This window comes from Oncorhynchus gorbuscha, linkage group LG11 (assembly GCF_021184085.1).
Source record: "Oncorhynchus gorbuscha isolate QuinsamMale2020 ecotype Even-year linkage group LG11, OgorEven_v1.0, whole genome shotgun sequence".
NCBI classification, from domain to species: domain Eukaryota; kingdom Metazoa; phylum Chordata; class Actinopteri; order Salmoniformes; family Salmonidae; genus Oncorhynchus; species Oncorhynchus gorbuscha.
This window is the reverse complement of record NC_060183.1, coordinates 5,195,526-5,217,972: the sequence shown is the minus strand read 5'-3', so window position 1 is coordinate 5,217,972 and position 22,447 is coordinate 5,195,526. Positions and strand designations below refer to the sequence as shown.

The window sequence follows — 22,447 nt, the reverse complement described above, 5'->3', positions numbered from 1 at the left end:
TCAGATGCTGCGTGGTGAGCAGGTGTCTGAGTCTGCTAGGTTCAAGTGCCTTCCCGAGGCAACCTGCAGTTCAAGATCGAGTCTCCAGTCGGTTCTCGTCATTACGAGTGGAAATTGTGTTTTTTGATTGTATTTTTACTTTACTGGATTAAAGACTCTGTTTTCGCCAAGTCGCTTTTGGGTCCTCATTCACCCGCATAACAGTTATGTACATCAAAACACCTTTTGGGTCAATTTAACCACTTCCGGTTGCTTCAGGAAGCTTAGAATCGACACAGGTAGACCTCATAGTGGTCTTATGGACTGTCATAGAAGACAGGTTCATTAGGCATTCATAACCCACATAGGCTTCAGGTTGAATTTAGAGGTGCAGGCAATGTATTCCTATGGGGAGAGAAGTCAATGCAAACTCTTTGATGTAAACACCTTCTTTTAACTGTTAAGGGTTAATGCCACAGGGTCAAGGTTAGGCTTGCACGGATCGGGAGGACCTTAGGAACGTACCTGAGGTCGAATTGTGCTTCTCACCCTAACGGTTCTCTCACTGTCAACCAAAAGCAAATGACATTGAGGGCCAGGCTTCATTTTGGTTCTGCTTTTTTTCAAGGTCACTGCACTCAGAGCGAGCTACGGTCAAGCGGGGCGTCTCGTTGAACTCGGCACAGTCTGGAGACTATGGTGATGCCATTTTTTGTGTTGATTTCAGAATGCCATTTTGGTGATGGTCCCTCTCCGTTTAAACATATTGCTAATGTACAAAAGTCAACTAGCAAGTCAGTGTCCATCAGTCAATCAGTGTCTCCTGACCCCTCCTGTCTCAGCCTCCAGTATTTATGCTGCAGTAGTTTATGTGTCGGGGGGCTAGGGTCAGTTTGTTTATCTGGAGTACTTCTCCTGTCCTATTCGGTGTCCTGTGTAAATCTAAGTGTGCGTTCTCTAATTCTCTCCTTCTCTCTTTCTTTCTCTCTCTCGGAGGACCTGAGCCCTAGAACCATGCCCCAGGACTACCTGACATGATGACTCCTTGCTGTCCCCAGTCCACCTGGCCATGCTGCTGCTCCAGTTTCAACTGGCCTGGGCCCTAGGACCATGTCCCAGGACTACCTGACATGAGGACTCCTTGCTGTCCCCAGTCCACCTGGCCATGCTCCTGCTCCAGTTTCAACTGTTCTGCCTTACTATTATTCAACCATGCTGGTCATTTATGAACATTTGAACATCTTGGCCAAGTTCTGTTATAATCTCCACCTGGCACAGCCAGAAGAGGACTGGCCACCCCACATATGCTCTCTCTAATTCTCTCTTTCTTTCTCTCTCTCGGAGGACCTGAGCCCTAGGACCGTGCCCCAGGACTACCTGACATGATGGCTCCTTGCTGTCCCCAGTCCATCTGACTGTGCTGCTGCTCCAGTTTCAACTGTTCTGCCTTATTATTATTTGACCATGCTGGTCATTTATGAACATTTGAACATCTTGGTCATGTTCTGTTATAATCTCTACCCGGCACAGCCAGAAGAGGACTGGCCACCCCACATAGCCCGGTTCCTCTCTAGGTTTCTTCCTAGGTTTTGGCCTTTCTAGGGAGTTTTTCCTAGCCACCGTGCTTTTACACCTGCATTGTTTGCTGTTTGGGGTTTTAGGCTGGGTTTCTGTACAGCACTTTGAGATATCAGCTGATGTACGAAGGGCTATATAAATAAATTTGATTTGATTTGATTTGATTTGATTTGATTCTGACACCAAACTGATACCAATTGACACCAAACCCACTTTTTAGGCTTTGTGTGTCTTTAAGCACCGCACTTTGTCACTCCATCCTTGCTGTGTGTGTGTTTCTGTGTGTGTGTGTGAGAGAGAGCTTTTCTTTGACATCTGTTGGTAGAAATGACTGACTTACAGTTTATGGGGGTTGCCTAATCACACATATGAAGTTTTGAAAAGATCTGACCTTTTTAACCCTTGGAAACTGCCACTGTGACACCATTTAAGGAACTTCCGGTTGGCACAGGAAGCTATAAATAAACTCATATCATGATTGGGGTATGCCTTTACATAATCCTGAGTTTTAAGTCTTTACGTTAAGAACTGAGTTATTTACGGAGGGTTTAGTGAGTGTGTGTTATTTCAGAAAATCATAGAAAATCACAGAAATCTCGCAGAGCTCCGCAGCACACTTTAAAAAGATTCGTAAGAACACCCTGCAACTGGATCTGTAACCGTTGAAAAAAAAAACACCTATCCGTGAACATCACCAAGGTGTCGTTGTACGATTTCTCTTAAATGACGATAGATAAATGGCTGGTTCTTTTTTTATTGACACCGGAGGCTCCTTGACTTTGACGTGAAGTGGAAAAATAAATTCTCTATTTTCATTTTGGACCTTTAATCCCAGATAAATGGCCATAACTCAAAAACCGTTGAGGCCTAGACGCCATCTTGTTCGGGGCCAACTGCCCATTATGCCGCCCCTACGCTCACCAAGTTTCGGCTTCTAAATATTTTCAGTTTTCGAGATAAGGCCCCGTCGTGAATCGTGATGTTTTGTCCAATAGCAATATGATTGCTTATGCCCTCTTGTGGGAATTTCCGGGACAGCGGAAAAATGACCTAAATCTTATTATTTTTGTAAAACGGAAACCGAATGTCCAACAAAGTTCATTTGATGATTTCCTGGTAGGTCCGGCCCTGCCGCTCGGCCCGACGCCGTCCGCGAATTTTACAAACGATTTCGGACATCTAGTAAGGAACCGTACATTTGCAATATGGACTTTCTCACTAACCATACAGGTACTGCCGAAATCTTCCCTTAAGGTATGTCAAGACGTGCTTTAAGTGGTCCGTTTCTGCCCAGGGAGCTTTTGATCTCCTCAAGAAGCGTTTTACATCCGCACCTATCCTTGTTACACCTGACGTCTCTAGACAGTTCGTTGTCGAGGTTGACGCGTCAGAGGTGGGCGTGGGAGCCATTCTTTCTCAGCGCTCCCTCTCTGACGCGTATTTTTCTCATCGCCTGTCGCCGTCGGAACGTAACTATGATGTGGGAAACCGCGAACTGCTCGCCATCCGCTTAGCCCTAGGCAAATGGCGACAGTGGTTGGAGGGGGCGACCGTTCCTTTTGTCATTTGGACTGACCATAGGAACCTTGAGTACATCCGTTCTGCCAAACGACTTAATGCGCATCAGGCTCGTTGGGCACTGTTTTTCGCTCGTTTCGAGTTCGTAATTTCTTATCGTCCGGGCTCAAAGAACACCAAGCCTGATGCTTTATCCCGTCTCTTCAGTTCTTCAGTAGCCTCCACCGACCCCGAGGGGATTCTCCCTGAGGGGCGTGTTGTCGGGTTGACTGTCTGGGGAATTGAGAGGCAGGTAAAGCAAGCACTCACTCACACTCCGTCGCCGCGCGCTTGTCCTAGGAACCTTCTTTTCGTTCCCGTTCCTACTCGTCTGGCCGTTCTTCAGTGGGCTCACTCTGCCAAGTTAGCCGGCCACCCCGGCGTTCGGGGTACGCTTGCTTCCATTCGCCAGCGTTTTTGGTGGCCCACTCAGGAGCGTGACATGCGTCGTTTCGTGGCTGCTTGTTCGGACTGCGCGCAGACTAAGTCCGGTAACTCCCCTCCTGCCGGCCGTCTCAGACCGCTTTCCATTCCCTCTCGACTGTGGTCTCACATCGCCTTAGATTTTATTACCGGACTGCCTTCGTCAGCGGGGAAGACTGTTATTCTTACGGTTGTCGATAGGTTCTCTAAGGCGGCTCATTTTATTCCCCTCGCTAAGCTCCCTTCTGCTAAAGAGACGGCACAAATCATCATTGAGAATGTTTTCAGAATTCATGGCCTTCCGTCAGACGTCGTTTCGGACAGGGGTCCGCAATTCACGTCTCAATTTTGGAGGGAGTTTTGCCGTTTGATTGGGGCTTCCGTCAGTCTCTCTTCCGGCTTTCACCCCCAGTCTAACGGTCAAGCAGAACGGGCCAATCAGACTATTGGTCGCATCTTACGCAGTCTTTCTTTTCGTAACCCTGCATCTTGGGCAGAACAGCTCCCCTGGGCAGAATATGCCCACAACTCGCTTCCTTCGTCTGCGATCGGGCTATCTCCTTTTCAGAGTAGCCTCGGGTACCAGTCTCCTCTGTTCTCGTCTCAGCTCGCCGAGTCCAGCGTCCCCTCCGCTCAGGCTTTTGTCCAACGTTGTGAGCGCACCTGGAAGAGGGTCAGGTCTGCACTTTGCCGTTATAGGGCGCAGACTGTGAGAGCCGCTAATAAGCGTAGAACTAAAAGTCCTAGATATTGTCGCGGTCAGAGAGTATGGTTCTCCACTCAAAACCTTCCCCTTAAGACAGCTTCTCGCAAGTTGACCCCGCGGTTCATTGGTCCGTTCCGTATTTCTCAGGTCATTAATCCTGTTGCAGTGCGACTTCTTCCGCGACATCTTCGTCGCGTCCACCCGGTCTTCCATGTCTCCTGTGTTAAGCCCGTTCTTCGCGCCCCCCCCCCCATCCTTGTCGAGGGCGCACCTATCTACAGGGTCCGTAAGATTTTGGACATGCGTCCTCGGGGCCGTGGTCATCAGTACCTAGTGGATTGGGAGGGGTGCGGTCCTGAGCAAAGGAGTTGGGTTCCCTCTCGGGACATGCTGGACCGTTCGCTGATCGATGATTTCCTCCGTTGCCACCAGGTTTCCTCCTCGAGTGCACCAGGAGGCGCTCGGTGAGTGGGGGGGTACTGTCATGTATTGTCATGTTATGTCTTGTTCCTGTTCTTTCTCTTCACTCCGTTTCCCCCTGCTGGTCGTATTAGGTTACCTTCTCTTCCTTTCCTTCCCCCAGCTGTTCCTCATCTTCTCTAACTACCTCGTTCACCCTTTCCCACCTGTTCCCTTTTTTCCCTCTGATTAGGTCTCTATTTCTCTCTCTGTTTCTGCTTCTGTCTTTGTCAGATTCTCGTTTGAGTTTCCCATGCCAGAACCAAACTATCGTCTCGTTTGCTTCACTCTTGTCCCGTCCTGTCGTAATCTGCCTGTTCATCTGATGCTACGTGTGATCAGGTATCTCTGTCCTATACAACCCGCGCCTACCCGGAGAGACCAGCAGTCTGTCGCCGCTAACCCTGCTATTCTCCTCTGCTGCTAGAAGGGGACTCTTCTATAAAGATCAGAGGACTTTATGATTTATTTGTCGCCCTCTCTGCGGGTTGTCTATTTTGTCAATCTGTACATCTGAAGAGGATCTATGTCTTCCCTGTGTTTTGACATTAAAGGACACTGTTTCTGTTAAACCGCTTTTGGGTCCTCACTCACCTGCATAACAAATACTGTTTCTATTGGTTCAACCTGTGGATCAACAACACATCCTGTAAAATACTGTTTCTATTGGTTCAACCTGTGGATCAGCAACACACCCTGTAAAATACTGTTTCTATTGGTTCAACCTGTGGATCAACAACACATCCTGTAAAATACTGTTTCTATTGGTTCAACCTGTGGATCAACAACACATCCTGTAAAATACTGTTTCTATTGGTTCAACCTGTGGATCAGCAACACACCATGTAAAATACTGTTTCTATTGGTTCAACCTGTGGATCAGCAACACACCCTGTAAAATACTGTTTCTATTGGTTCAACCTGTGGATCAGCAACACACCCTGTAAAATACTGTTTCTATTGGTTCAACCTGTGGATCAGCAACACACCCTGTAAACTACTGTTTCTATTGGTTCAACCTGTGGATCAACAACACATCCTGTTAAATACTGTTTCTATTGGTTCAACCTGTGGATCAACAACACATCCTGTAAAATACTGTTTCTATTGGTTCAACCTGTGGATCAGCAACACACCCTGTAAAATACTGTTTCTATTGGTTCAACCTGTGGATCAGCAACACATCCTGTAAAATACTGTTTCTATTGGTTCAACCTGTGGATCAGCAACACATCCTGTTAAATACTGTTTCTATTGGTTCAACCTGTGGATCAGCAACACACCCTGTAAAATACTGTTTCTATTGGTTCAACCTGTGGATCAGCAACACACCCTGTAAAATACTGTTTCTATTGGTTCAACCTGTGGATCAACAACACATCCTGTAAAATACTGTTTCTATTGGTTCAACCTGTGGATCAACAACACCTCCTGTAAAATACTGTTTCTATTGGTTCAACCTGTGGATCAGCAACACACCCTGTAAAATACTGTTTCTATTGGTTCAACCTGTGGATCAGCAACACACCCTGTAAAATACTGTTTCTATTGGTTCAACCTGTGGATCAACAACACACCCTGTAAAATACTGTTTCTATTGGTTCAACCTGTGGATCAGCAACACACCCTGTAAAATACTGTTTCTATTGGTTCAACCTGTGGATCAGCAACACACCCTGTAAAATACTGTTTCTATTGGTTCAACCTGTGGATCAACAACACATCCTGTAAAATACTGTTTCTATTGGTTCAACCTGTGGATCAGCAACACACCCTGTAAAATACTGTTTCTATTGGTTCAACCTGTGGATCAGCAACACACCCTGTAAAATACTGTTTCTATTGGTTCAACCTGTGGATCAGCAACACACCCTGTAAAATACTGTTTCTATTGGTTCAACCTGTGGATCAACAACACATCCTGTAAAATACTGTTTCTATTGGTTCAACCTGTGGATCAGCAACACACCCTGTAAAATACTGTTTCTATTGGTTCAACCTGTGGATCAACAACACATCCTGTAAAATACTGTTTCTATTGGTTCAACCTGTGGATCAACAACACATCCTGTAAAATACTGTTTCTATTGGTTCAACCTGTGGATCAGCAACACACCCTGTAAAATACTGTTTCTATTGGGTCAACCTGTGGATCAGCAACACACCCTGTAAAATACTGTTTCTATTGGTTCAACCTGTGGATCAGCAACACACCCTGTAAAATACTGTTTCTATTGGTTCAACCTGTGGATCAGCAACACACCCTGTAAAATACTGTTTCTATTGGTTCAACCTGTGGATCAACAACACATCCTGTTAAATACTGTTTCTATTGGTTCAACCTGTGGATCAGCAACACACCCTGTAAAATACTGTTTCTATTGGTTCAACCTGTGGATCAGCAACACACCCTGTAAAATACTGTTTCTATTGGTTCAACCTGTGGATCAACAACACATCCTGTAAAATACTGTTTCTATTGGTTCAACCTGTGGATCAGCAACACACCCTGTAAAATACTGTTTCTATTGGTTCAACCTGTGGATCAGCAACACATCCTGTAAAATACTGTTTCTATTGGTTCAACCTGTGGATCAGCAACACATCCTGTTAAATACTGTTTCTATTGGTTCAACCTGTGGATCAGCAACACACCCTGTAAAATACTGTTTCTATTGGTTCAACCTGTGGATCAGCAACACACCCTGTAAAATACTGTTTCTATTGGTTCAACCTGTGGATCAGCAACACACCCTGTAAAATACTGTTTCTATTGGTTCAACCTGTGGATCAGCAACACATCCTGTAAAATACTGTTTCTATTGGTTCAACCTGTGGATCAACAACACACCCTGTAAAATACTGTTTCTATTGGTTCAACCTGTGGATCAACAACACACCCTGTAAAATACTGTTTCTATTGGTTCAACCTGTGGATCAACAACACATCCTGTAAAATACTGTTTCTATTGGTTCAACCTGTGGATCAACAACACATCCTGTAAAATACTGTTTCTATTGGTTCAACCTGTGGATCAGCAACACATCCTGTAAAATACTGTTTCTATTGGTTCAACCTGTGGATCAGCAACACATCCTGTAAAATACTGTTTCTATTGGTTCAACCTGTGGATCAACAACACACCCTGTAAAATACTGTTTCTATTGGTTCAACCTGTGGATCAACAACACATCCTATAAAATACTGTTTCTATTGGTTCAACCTGTGGATCAACAACACACCCTGTAAAATACTGTTTCTATTGGTTCAACCTGTGGATCAACAACACACCCTGTAAAATACTGTTTCTATTGGTTCAACCTGTGGATCAACAACACATCCTGTAAAATACTGTTTCGACACAGCACATAAAATTCAATATATACAAATCATTTGATATACCCAATTTTTAAAATGTTTATACCAGTAATAGTGATAATGTTAAGAATAACGCATCACATTTCATAATGAGGGTTTAAGACAGTAAGTAGCTAAGTATCAAAATATATATTACATCCTAATTGAGAATCATCTTTTACAGGTGAGCTCTAATTGACATGTAGGACTTTGCAGCACTGTGTCACAGCAAGAACAGGTAAACTATTGACACAGAGTTGAGATCTCGTCAAAGAAGGGACAATAAACCACACGGAAAGTATGTTGTAGGTTAATTGAGAATTTTTACATTTGCCAGAGAAAACAGCAACCCTTGCACAGCACCACCTATCTCTAGAACTCTATTGTGCTGGCTCTCTCTAGAGCTCTATTGTGCTGGCTCTCTCTAGAGCTCTATTGTGCTGGCTCTCTCTAGAACTCTATTGTGCTGGCTCTCTCTAGAACTCTATTGTGCTGGCTCTCTCTAGAACTCTATTGTGCTGGCTCTCTCTAGAACTCTATTGTGCTGGCTCTCTCTAGAGCTCTATTGTGCTGGCTCTCTCTAGAACTCTATTGTGCTGGCTCTCTCTAGAGCTCTATTGTGCTGGCTCTCTCTAGAGCTCTATTGTGCTGGCTCTCTCTAGAACTCTATTGTGCTGGCTCTCTCTAGAACTCTATTGTGCTGGCTCTCTCTAGAACTCTATTGTGCTGGCTCTCTCTAGAACTATATTGTGCTGGCTCTCTCTAGAGCTCTATTGTGCTGGCTCTCTCTAGAACTCTATTGTGCTGGCTCTCTCTAGAGCTCTATTGTGCTGGCTCTCTCTAGAGCTCTATTGTGCTGGCTCTCTCTAGAACTCTATTGTGCTGGCTCTCTCTAGAACTCTATTGTGCTGGCTCTCTCTAGAACTCTATTGTGCTGGCTCTCTCTAGAACTCTATTGTGCTGGCTCTCTCTAGAACTCTATTGTGCTGGCTCTCTCTAGAACTCTATTGTGCTGGCTCTCTCTAGAACTCTATTGTGCTGGCTCTCTCCAGAGCTCTATTGTGCTGGCTCTCTCTAGAACTCTATTGTGCTGGCTCTCTCTAGAACTCTATTGTGCTGGCTCTCTCTAGAACTCTATTGTGCTGGCTCTCTCTAGAACTCTATTGTGCTGGCTCTCTCTAAAACTCTATTGTGCTGGCTCTCTCTAGAACTCTATTGTGCTGGCTCTCTCTAGAACTCTATTGTGCTGGCTCTCTCTAGAACTCTATTGTGCTGGCTCTCTCTAGAGCTCTATTGTGCTGGTTCTCTCTAGAACTCTATTGTGCTGGCTCTCTCTAGAACTCTATTGTGCTGGCTCTCTCTAGAACTCTATTGTGCTGGCTCTCTCTAGAACTCTATTGTGCTGGCTCTCTCTAGAACTCTATTGTGCTGGCTCTCTCTAGAACTCTATTGTGCTGGCTCTCTCTAGAACTCTATTGTGCTGGCTCTCTCTAGAACTCTATTGTGCTGGCTCTCTCTAGAACTCTATTGTGCTGGCTCTCTCTAGAACTCTATTGTGCTGGCTCGCCTGGTGATGCTTGAAGGGTTTGTGATAACACTAACCCCTTTATGTTATGTTGTGCTGGCTCGCCTGGTGATGCTTGAATACTGTGTTTGTTCCAAGATAAATAAACAAAGTATTTAATGCCATTTCTGATCAAGAGGAATTAGGTTCGAACTCTGTGTAGTTCTACTAATATTAACAATAGCAATAACAATAATGTTATTGCCCCATCTAGTGGTAGAATACTGCTATTGCAGTGACAATTATTATCACGTCAATTTCCAATGATCTGCTTGTCTGTTCTGGTCCATTCAAAAGCTTGGCTTATCATTGTTAGTGGTTTAATATGCAATATCAACAAACACCAATAACTTTCATGTAAATGTATATGAATATGTATGTGTCTTGACTGTTGACCACATCCCTTCCTCATCCTCTCCGAATGAACTTGAACTTATGTAATTCCCTATTTCTTCTAAAATAAGTTGGAGGGAAAAAAAAGAAAAAAAAAAAAATATTCCACACATTGTTATTTGATTTTCAAACTTAAGTTTACTAATTTCAAAACATTACATATCGAACCTCCTCCAAGTTTGAAAGTAGGGAGGGTGTTATTTTTCTATGGTCTTTGGTAAACATAGGAAGACCCCACTGCTGAAGGAGACATAAGAAAGCTTGATTGAAAAAAAGAAAAAAAACTAAATTCTGGGAAAATATTCTGTGGACCAATGAAACAAAAGTAGATCTTTTTTGCAATACAGATCAACACTGTGATTCCAGATCACCAAAAATAAGCACTTAGACTATTGAAAAGAACACCTTCCCTACAGTCAACCATGGGGGGGGTCGCTAACGCTGTTGAGTTGTTTTGCTGCCTCTGGTACTGGAGGGGGCCTTGAACCCAAAGCCCAAAGCATCACAAATATCAGCCCATTATCAGTGGTTGATGGAGGTCCAATGTTCATCCCCAGTGTCCAGAAAAACTAAAGTCTCCATTGAAGGTTGGAGGGGTTTTCCCAGGAGGACAGCGACCTCAAACACACATCAAAAAAGCACCCTGGAATGGTTTTCAAAGGAGGACACTTGGACTGTTCTGTTCTGACCAGACCAGATGGTGAGATCTGAAAACGGCAGTTGGTGGAGGACACCCCTCAAACGTTGAAGAATTTGAAGAGGTTACCGCTGAAGAGTGGACCAAATTGACTGTAGAAAGGTGTAGGAAGCTCATCAGAAGTGTTTGTCAGCAGTTACCTTGACAACCAAGTACTAGCTCTGGGGTGTCATTTAGTCCATTCGTCTTTATTCTCTAAATAAAAATAGTAAACTGAAGTTTACAAAAATACAATTGGTTCCGCAATGTTGAAACTCTTAATAACAAAACAAAGTCTGGAATGTTTTTCATTTTAAACTGATTTGAGAATAAATAGAGAAATTATTTAAGAAAAGTGAAATGTTGACAATATACAACTGTATATAGGTTATCAGATGTTACTGGTCATATACACATGGTTAGCAGATGTTACTGGTCATATACACATGGTTATCAGATGGTATTGGTCACATACACATGGTTAGCAGATGGTATTGGTCACATACACATGGTTATCAGATGTTACTGGTCATATACACATGGTTAGCAGATGTTATTGGTCACATACACATGGTTAGCAGATGTTATTGGTCACATACACATGGTTATCAGATGTTACTGGTCATATACACATGGTTAGCAGATGTTATTGGTCACATACACATGGTTAGCATATGTTATTGGTCACATGGTTAGCAGATGTTACTGGTCATATACACATGGTTAGCAGATGGTATTGGTCACATACACATGGTTATCAGATGTTATTGGTCATATACACATGGTTAGCAGATGTTACTGGTCATATACACATGGTTAGCAGATGGTATTGGTCACATACACATGGTTAGCAGATGTTATTGGTCACATACACATGGTTATCAGATGGTATTGGTCACATACACATGGTTATCAGATGTTATTGGTCATATACACATGGTTAGCAGATGTTACTGGTCATATACACATGGTTAGCAGATGGTATTGGTCACATACACATGGTTATCAGATGTTATTGGTCACATACACATGGTTAGCAGATGTTACTGGTCATATACACATGGTTAGCAGATGTTATTGGTCACATGGTTATCAGATGGTATTGGTTCACATACACATGGTTAGCAGATGTTAATGGTCACATACACATGGTTAGCAGATGGTATTGGTTCACATACACATGGTTAGCAGATGTTATTGCAAGTGTAGCGAAATGCTTATGCTTCCAGATCCAACAGTGCAGCAGTATCTAACAGGTAATATCTAACAATTCCACAACAAAACCTAATATACACAATCTAAGGAATGGGATGAGAATATATGTCTAAAATATATGGATGAGCAGTGACTGGGTTAGGGTAGGAAACAGAGAGTGGGTTAGGGTAGGAAACAGAGAGTGGGTTAGGATAGGAAACAGAGAGTGGGTTAGGGTAGGAAACAGAGAGTGGGTTAGGGTAGGAAACAGACAGTTGGTTAGGGTAGGAAACAGACAGTTGGTTAGGGTAGGAAACAGACAGTGTGTTAGGGTAGGAAACAGACAGTTGGTTAGGGTAGGAAACAGACAGTTGGTTAGGGTAGGAAACAGACAGTGGGTTAGGGTAGGAAACAGACAGTTTGTTAGGGTAGGAAACAGAGAGACAGTGAGTTAGGGTAGGAAACAGACAGTGGGTTAGGGTATGAAACAGACAGACAGTGAGTTAGGGTAGGAAACAGACAGTGGGTTAGGGTATGAAACAGACAGTGGGTTAGGATAGGAAACAGAGAGACAGTGAGTTAGGGTAGGAAACAGACAGTGGGTTAGGGTAGGAAACAGAGAGACAGTGAGTTAGGGTAGGAAACAGACAGTGGGTTAGGGTGTGAAACAGACAGACAGTGGGTTAGGGTAGGATACCGAGAGACCGTGGGTTAGGGTAGGAAACAGAGAGACCGTGGGTTAGGGTATGAAACAGACAGACAGTGGGTTAGGGTATGAAACAGACAGACAGTGGGTTAGGGTATGAAACAGAGAGACCGTGGGTTAGGGTATGAAACAGAGAGACCGTGGGTTCTAGGGTGTGAAACAGACAGTGGGTTAGGGTATGAAATAGACAGACAGAGGGTTAGGGTGTGAAACAGACAGTGGGTTAGGGTGTGAAACAGACCGTGGGTTAGGGTATGAAACAGAGAGACCGTGGGTTAGGGTATGAAACAGAGAGACCGTGGGTTAGGGTATGAAACAGACAGACAGTGGGTTAGGGTATGAAACAGACAGTGGGTTATAGGGTAGGAAACAGACAGTGGGTTAGGGTATGAAACAGACAGACCGTGGGTTAGGGTATGAAACAGACAGTGGGTTATAGGGTAGGAAACAGACAGTGGGTTAGGGTAGGAAACAGAGAGACCGTGGGTTAGGGTATGAAACAGACAGACAGTGGGTTAGGGTATGAAACAGACAGTGGGTTATAGGGTAGGAAACAGACAGTGGGTTAGGGTATGAAACAGACAGACCGTGGGTTAGGGTATGAAACAGACAGTTGGTTAGGGTATGAAACAGACAGACAGTGGGTTAGGGTATGAAACAGACAGTTGGTTAGGGTATGAAACAGAGAGACAGTGAGTTAGGGTAGGAAACAGACAGTTGGTTAGGGTATGAAACAGAGAGACAGTGAGTTAGGGTAGGAAACAGACAGTGAGTTAGGGTAGGAAACAGAGAGAGTTAGAGGATGGGTAGGAGTCACATCATCCCCACTGCAGTCAGGTTTCTGTTGCTATGGCAAAGCAGCACTTTTTAGTAGATCAGATGGCGTACTGGGTGCTGCGGCACCCACTGATACCCCCCGAAGACCCAAACACAAACTTTACTTAGAAATAAAGACACCACCTCCTAGGTAAACGTAATGTGTGCAAGTGGTGGGAAAAAATGTTTTGTATGGCAATCATTGTTATTAAAAATGTTGATTTAGAAATGTTGTTAGAAAATAGAGATGCTTAATTAACAGTTAAGCTGTTTCCCTTCTATCCAGTGGCTGGTCTGATCTTCATGGTCATTCTTTTCAGGGAGTATGTGAAGCCTTTCCATGTTCTCCAGTTGATGCCAACACCGTAGGCAGACTCCCCCCACGCGTATATCCCATTGGGATTAGTCCAATGGCAGTTGTTGTACCAAAATCCACCGTAGTATATCTGGCCACAGTTGCTGTCGTTAAGGTCCTGATCCTTATCTAACGTTGTAAATTTCTGACCACTGTGATGAGTCATGGAATCTCCTGAGGATAAGAACAGAGATTTCTGACCACTGTGATGTCATAGAATCTCCTGAGGATAAGAACAGAGATTTCTGACCACTGTGATGTCATAGAATCTCCTGAGGATAAGAACAGAGATTTCTGACCACTGTGATGAGTCATGGAATATCCTGAGGATAAGAACAGAGATTTCTGACCACTGTGATAAGTCATGGAATCTCCTGAGGATAAGAACAGAGATTTCTGACCACTGTGATGTCATAGAATCTCCTGAGGATAAGAACAGAGATTTCTGACCACTGTGATAAGTCATGGAATCTCCTGAGGATAAGAACAGAGATTTCTGACCACTGTGATGTCATAGAATCTCCTGAGGATAAGAACAGAGATTTCTGACCACTGTGATGTCATAGAATCTCCTGAGGATAAGAACAGAGATTTCTGACCACTGTGATGTCATAGAATCTCCTGAGGATAAGAACAAAGTACACAGCCCAGAAACACAAGGAAAGCAACACTTGATAACCTAATGATAATACTTCCACTGGCAAATCTTCAGTTATGAACCCTTAATGACAGATTTTCTTGGACTGTTTTTCTTAGAATTGGTTTCTGGTACTATTGTCTGCTGCTATATTCTTGGCACTTTTTCTTAGAATTGTTTTTATGGACAATATAAGTTGTCACCCACCTGCTCCTCCATCTTTGAATGAACCCAGCTTTAGCGGGTACCCTTCAGCTTCTGGTCCAACAGAGAATGTGGAGTACTGAGCATAGACCTTATTCCCCTCAAAGTCCTCCATGTCCACCCTCAGCTCATAGGTCTTTTTCATAGTCAGGAGATACATCGTCTCCAGCCCTGGAGAATAGTACCAGCATAGAAGCACACCGTGTTGTTGGAATACAACGACAAATTAACTTACATGCATTAGGACAAACAGGATGAGCTCATTTGCTGAACAGGGTTCTAAGAGGAGAATGTTCCGGAGGCTAGACATTAATTCAGTTCTTACCCAGCCAGTACTCTCCAGCTGCGCTCCCAAACCCACTCTTGTACTCATTCCACTTCCTGTGGAAGTTCACTGATCCATCCTGTCTGTTCTGAATCACCTGATTAAGAGAGAGAGATATTGTTTAGTTTATTGACTGGAAATCAGTTCTTATGTGTAAAGACGGAAGAAGAAGAGAACACGCCAACAACACTGTGGCCTGGTCTATGTCCTGGTTCAACTACACTGTGTCTATGTCCTGGTTCAACTACACTGTGTCTATGTCCTGGTTCAACTACACTGTGTCTATGTCCTGGTTCAACTACACTGTGTCTATGTCCTGGTTCAACTACACTGTGTCTATGTCCTGGTTCAACTAAACTGTGGTCTGGTCTATGTCCTGGTTCAACTACACTGTGTCTATGTCCTGGTGCTGGTTTTGTCAGGAAAAACTACACTGTAAAACAATCCTGTAATTTTACACTACACTACCAGCTACTGGTTGAAGTGAAAATACAGAATAACAAGTAACTGTATTTTTGATGCTGAATAAGGGTATTATCGCTGTAAAGTGACAGTATGCTGCTGTATTCAGATGACTTGGGAATCAACCTCTCCTGAGATATGACTTGGGACTCAACCTCTCTTGGGATATGACTTGGGACTCAACCTCTCTTGGGATATGACTTGGGACTCAACCTCATGTGGGATATGACTTGGGGCTCAACCTCATGTTGGATATGACTTGGGGCTCAACCTCATGTGGGATATGACTTGGGGCTCAACCTCATGTGGGATATGACTTGGGGCTCAACCTCATGTGGGATATGACTTGGGGCTCAACCTCATGTGGGATATGACTTGGGGCTCAACCTCATGTGGGATATGACTTGGGGCTCAACCTCATGTGGGATATGACTTGGGGCTCAACCTCACTTTGGATATGACTTGGGGCTCAACCTCATGTGGGATGTGACTTGGGATTCAACCTCATGTGGGATGTGACTTGGGACTCAACCTCATGTGGGATATGACTTGGGACTCAACCTCTCTTGGGATATGACTTGGGACTCAACCTCTCTTGGGATATGACTTGGGACTTAACCTCATGTGGGATATGACTTGGGGCTCAACCTCACTTTGGATATGACTTGGGGCTCAACCTCATGTGGGATATGACTTGGGATTCAACCTCATGTGGGATGTGACTTGGGACTCAACCTCATGTGGGATATGACTTGGGGCTCAACCTCATGTGGGATATGACTTGGGATTCAACCTCATGTGGGATATGACTTGAGACTCAACCTCACGTGGGATATGAACTCATAACCTCTTGGCTGCCAGTGACCTGAGTTTCCTGCTACACCACCAGGTGTGTTAATGGTAGCGATTGGCCACAGTCTTTTTTTACCAAGAACACATTTATGAACTTTGCTAAAAGTTGTAGTAAAAACACAGTAAATATACAACAACTTACTGTATTTGTTTTTGTATCTGAATTAATATAAAATGACAGTATGCTGCTGTATTCTGATTACAGTACACGCTTGTAAATGATGACAATGCGTAAATTATTGTAATTTTTACAGGATAAGTGTGACAGAAAAATCTCCACTCCTTCACTATGAATTCCCTTGGGACTCAACCACACCTGGAAATTGGACTGGAAACCTCTTGGTTACCAGAGACCTAAATATCCTGCTATGTCACCTGATGGATATACTAGGATTGAAGCTAGATCTAGTCAGGGTTTTCTAAAGCTAGCCAGCTTCAGTTAGCTTCACATTCCAGCTCAGGCTACATCTGTACAAAGCCGATAGATATTGCTTGTCCACATGAAGCTAACTCTAGCGGTTTTGTAACTGCGCTTCTATCAATAAAGTCATTGTATTAAAGTCGTAGACACTTTTTTACTGTGCTTGAAGTTTAAAATGCATTCTGTCATCAGTAAATGGGTAACGTGAAAGTTATTTTAACGTTCCTATAAAAACATATTTAATCAGTCGTCTTCCTCAAATGAAGGGGATGCTGACGCAATCTTTGCGAGACGGAGGAAATCTGAATTCATTGCTCTACGACACTTCGCTGGTTCGATGGGGGTAACAAACGCACAAATATCATACCCCCAACCTCTCACCATTACAATAACAGGGGATGTTAGCATGGCTAGGGGGTTACAGACACACAAATATCATACCCCCAAGACATGCTGATGTTAGCATTTTATATCATACCCCCAAGACATGCTAACCTCAGTGTCCCACAAAAAGTGGGACACTGAAAGTAAAGGGGCTGAATAATTTTGCACGCCCAATTTTTCAGTTTTTTGGGAAAAAAATACAGTTTCATATCTTTATGTTTGAAGCCTGAAATGTGGTAAAAGGTCGCAAGGTTCAAGGGGGCCGAATACTTTCGCAAGGCACTGTACATACGTGTATTTAAAAATTGGTAGAAATATTGGATACTGACCGTCCACTTTCCTGAAAATGCACTGTCCATCGACATCTCACAGAACACCTGGACAGGTGAAGTGGATCCTGCAGGATAAATAGTGTAAACCCCATTCTGTCCAGAACCTGATTGGTACACCTCGTTACAGTCCACTGGATGCAGAGATGACTGTACCGCCACGGGGACCAGCAGAACCAGCATCAAGCTGAACTGCACAACAGGGTAGATGGATATAACAGTTTTAGTGTAAATACTGTCCAGTGATGGTTCATTAAAGATACATATTTCATATTCACATTAGTGTCTACGAATGTTTTCTGCTTATTCTAATAATGGTTTATTAACACCTACCATCATTGTTGAGATAGACGTCCGTTTTGTATAGTTTACTAAAAAATGTTGACAAAAAAAAGAGTACATTGAATGGATGTGAAGCATATTTACACCAGTATTCTTCAGGTGAAAGCTACTATTGGTTAAATAGTTAAGGCAGAGGTTGTGCCATCGGATCGAAACTCCCGTTTCCGACCCCATAGAATGACTTTTCCCCTGAGCAAAACAATCGTATCATGTTCATTAGGTACAAATAAGTCTACTGGACCGGTACCCTATATCAAATGTGCTGGTATATAACGTATTTTATAAAAAATTATTCAGGATTGGTTGGTCCCCTGCGGGACAGTTGAGCTAACGTAGGCTAATGCGATTAGCATGAGGTAGATGCACTATTGTTAAGTGACTGTCCCACTGGATGTCATAAGGTGAATGCACCAATTTGTAAGTCGCTCTGGATAAGAGCGTCTGCTAAATGACTTAAATGTAAATGTAAATGTTGTAAGTAACAAGAAAAATTCCCAGGACAGAGACAAATCTGGTATTGGCAGAAATCTTACATTCTTGTTAATCTAACTGCACTGTCTAATTTACAGTAGCTATTACAGTGAAATAACATCATGCTATTGTTTGAGGAGAGTGCACAGTTTTGAACATGAAAAGTTATTAATAAACAAATTAGGCATATTTGGGCAGTCTTGATACAACATTTCGAACAAAAATGCAATGGTTCATTGGATCGGTGTAGAACTTTGCACATACACTGCTGCCATCTAGTGGCCAAAATCTAAATTGTCGCCTAGGATATGCATTGGTACCATTTGAGAGGAAACACTGAAGTTTGTGGAAATGTGAAGGGAGTGTAGGATAATACAACACAATAGATCTGGTAAAAAATAGAATACAAAGAAAAAACAAGTTATTTTGTATTTATTTTGTACCGTCATCTTTGAAATGCAAGAGAAAGGCCATAATGTATTATTCCAGCCCAGATGCAATTTAGATTTTGGCCACTAGATGACAGCAGTGTATGTGCAAAGTTTTAGACTGATCCAATGAACCATTGTATTTCTGTTCAAAATGTTGTATCAAGACTGCCCAAATGTGCCTAATTTGTTTATGACAGTGGACAGTGCAGTTAAATTAACAAGAATTTAAGCTTTCTGCCAATATCAGATATGTCTATGTCCTGGGAAATATTCTTGTTACTTACAACCTCATGCTAATCGCATTAGCCTACAGTTAGCTCACCGATCCCGAAGCAAAAAGAAAGAAGAAAATAAGTGAGTGTATGAGCTTACCTGTATGAGTGACTGAGAAGATGTCTGCCTCACGAAGATGCACACCTCTTTTATAAAGACAACCAGAGCTCATTGCAACACTTAGTACATTACTTTATAAAGACAACCAGAGCTCATTGCAACACTCAGTACATTACTTTATAAAGACAACCAGAGCTCATAGCAACACTCAGTACATTACTTTATAAAGACAACCAGAGCTCATTGCAACACTCAGTACATTACCTGGTCCACGCCTCTTTAATAAAGATAACTAATCATTCCTGGAATCACTCTTGTCTGTAAACATCCCACTGGGCACAGACGTCAGTTCAAAGTCTAGTTTGATTTACATTTGGTTGAGTTGTCAGGTTTCGTGAATTCAATATGAAATCAACCCAAAAATGTCACCCTGTCATTGGATTTAGGTTCAAAGTTGAGTGAAAAAAGACAACAATCCTCAATTGTTGATCAATTTTTGCAATTACAATCAGTTTTCCACTTTGGTTCAACGTCAAAACATATAATTTTGCTTGTAGAAATGACGTGGAAACAACGTTGATTCAACCACCCTTTCACTGGGTACAGTTACATGCACTTATTGTGACAGTCTAATATTCCATTAAAACGTTTACATGCATTACAAGAAGAACAATTTCCCCAATAATCCTGTTTACATGAACACATCTGAAATAAAGCTACAATGATGCGACTTTGCTGAAAATCGACAATGAAAACAAAACGTTCTACCACCATGTTCTCTTTTTTGGGAAGTCTTTGAGATCATAGTTTGGACATATAAAAACTATTTCTAAAATGCCTCATTTCAGTTTTTTTCAGGAACTCACTTCACTTTCGATCAAAAGAGGGAAGCTTGCATGTGTTTACTTTGACGTTACGCCGAATAAGATAAGCAGAGTAAGTTGTTTGCCAGGCTCGGCCTACCAGCCATAATCAGTTTAATATCCTATTATTAGTGTGCCTTTAAACTTACTCAATCTGGGTCAGCTAGTCAAAATCGCAGTAGACAATGATAACAGATAGTTACAGACAGTTTTTCCATATAGGCGATATGTGAAAATTATGTTCCCTAAACTTGGTAAACTTGTAAAGTTTGGGGCCCTGAACATTTTCAGAAATGGAGCTGTCACAAAGACGCCTCCTGGTGGCGTCCATTTAAATATATATATATATATATATTATATTATTATATTATATTTACAGTACCAGTCAGAAGTTTGGACACACCTACTCATTCCAGGGTTTTTCTTTATTTGTACTATTTTCTATGTTGTAAAATAATAGTGAAGACCTCAAAGCTATGAAATAACACATGGAATCATGTAGTAACCAAAAAAAGTGTTAAACAAATCAAAATATATTTTAGATTCTTCAAAGTAGCCACCCTTTGCCTTGATGACATCTTCCAGGTGACTACCTCATGAAGCTGGTTGAGAGAATGGTTGTTTCCAAGTCCAGTGTGTTTGAGCTCTAAAGGAACACATGCCAACCAGGAACTGAGATGGTATTTTGACACTGCTGGACTCTGGTCTTGCGGTACTGCTGCCGACCCCAGACAACACATGGACCCACCAACTGCACCCATCGCCTCTATTGTGGAAGGTACTATTCCAAACCAATCATTAAGGTGTTTTTTATTATCAACCAATCATTAAGGTGTTTTATTGCCAACCAATCATTAAGGTGTTTTTATTACCAACCAATCATTAAGGTGTTTTTATTGCCAACCAATCATTAAGGTGTTTTTATTACCAACCAATCATTAAGGTGTTTTATTACCAACCAATCATTAAGGTGTTTTTATTGCCAACCAATCATTAAGGTGTTTTTATTACCAACCAATCATTAAGGTGTTTTTATTGCCAACCAATCATTAAGGTGTTTTTATTACCAACCAATCATTAAGGTGTTTTTATTACCAACCAATCATTAAGTTTTTTTATTACCAACCAATCATTAAGGTGTTTTTATTACCAACCAATCATTAAGGTGTTAATCATTAAGGTGTTTTTATTGCCAACCAATCATTAAGGTGTTTTTATTACCAACCAATCATTAATGTGTTTTTATTGCCAACCAATCATTAAGGTGTTTTTTATTGCCAACCAATCATTAAGGTGTTAATCATTAAGGTGTTTTTATTGCCAACCAATCATTAAGGTGTTTTTATTACCAACCAATCATTAAGGTGTTTTTATTACCAACCAATCATTAAGGTGTTTTTATTACCAACCAATCATTAAGGTGTTTTTATTACCAACCAATCATTAAGGTGTTTTTATTACCAACCAATCATTAAGGTGTTTTTATTACCAACCAATCATTAAGGTGTTAATCATTAAGGTGTTTTATTACCAACCAATCATTACAGTGTTTTTATTACCAACCAATCATTAAGGTGTTTTTATTGCCAACCAATCATTCAGGTGTTTTTATTACCAACCAATCATTAAGGTGTTTTATTACCAACCAATCATTAAGGTGTTTTTATTGCCAACCAATCATTAAGGTGTTTTTATTACCAACCAATCATTAAGTTTTTTTATTACCAACCAATCATTAAGGTGTTTTTATTACCAACCAATCATTAAGGTGTTAATCATTAAGGTGTTTTTATTGCCAACCAATCATTAAGGTGTTTTTATTACCAACCAATCATTAAGGTGTTTTTATTGCCAACCAATCATTAAGGTGTTTTTATTGCCAGCCAACCAATCATTAAGGTGTTTTTATTGCCAACCAATCATTAAGGTGTTTTTTACCAACCAATCATTAAGTTTTTTTATTACCAACCAATCATTAAGGTGTTTTTATTACCAACCAATCATTAAGGTGTTAATCATTAAGGTGTTTTTATTGCCAACCAATCATTAAGGTGTTTTTATTACCAACCAATCATTAAGGTGTTTTTATTGCCAACCAATCATTAAGGTGTTTTTTATTGCCAACCAATCATTAAGGTGTTTTTATTGCCAACCAATCATTAAGGTGTTAATCATTAAGGTGTTTTTATTACCAACAAATCATTAAGGTGTTTTTATTACCAACCAATCATTAAGGTGTTTTTATTGCCAACCAATCATTAAGGTGTTAATCATTAAGGTGTTTTTATTACCAACCAATCATTAAGGTGTTTTTATTACCAACCAATCATTAAGGTGTTTTTATTGCCAACCAATCATTAAGGTGTTTTTATTACCAACCAATCATTAAGGTGTTTTTATTACCAACCAATCATTAAGGTGTTTTTATTACCAACCAATCATTAAGGTGTTTTTATTACCAACCAATCATTAAGGTGTTTTTATTACCAACCAATCATTAAGGTGTTTTTATTGCCAACCAATCATTAAGGTGTTAATCATTAAGGTGTTTTTATTACCAACCAATCATTAAGGTGTTTTTATTACCAACCAATCATTAAGGTGTTTTATTACCAACCAATCATTAAGG

The 22,447-nt window shown here is 41.6% G+C and overlaps 1 protein-coding gene across 1 annotated transcript; it reads right to left on the bottom strand.

Annotated features, from left to right (window-relative positions):
- Positions 1-11,918: 11,918 nt before the first annotated feature.
- LOC124047519 (microfibril-associated glycoprotein 4-like) lies at positions 11,919-19,213 on the bottom strand. Its single transcript, XM_046367820.1, has 6 exons — positions 18,995-19,213; positions 17,712-17,749; positions 17,379-17,570; positions 14,931-15,027; positions 14,609-14,776; positions 11,919-13,938 (listed from the first exon to the last, which is right to left on the bottom strand). Exons 1-6 carry the CDS (start codon positions 19,065-19,067, stop codon positions 13,688-13,690), a joined length of 819 nt encoding a protein of 272 aa, XP_046223776.1. The 5' UTR covers positions 19,068-19,213; the 3' UTR covers positions 11,919-13,687.
- Positions 19,214-22,447: the final 3,234 nt, after the last annotated feature.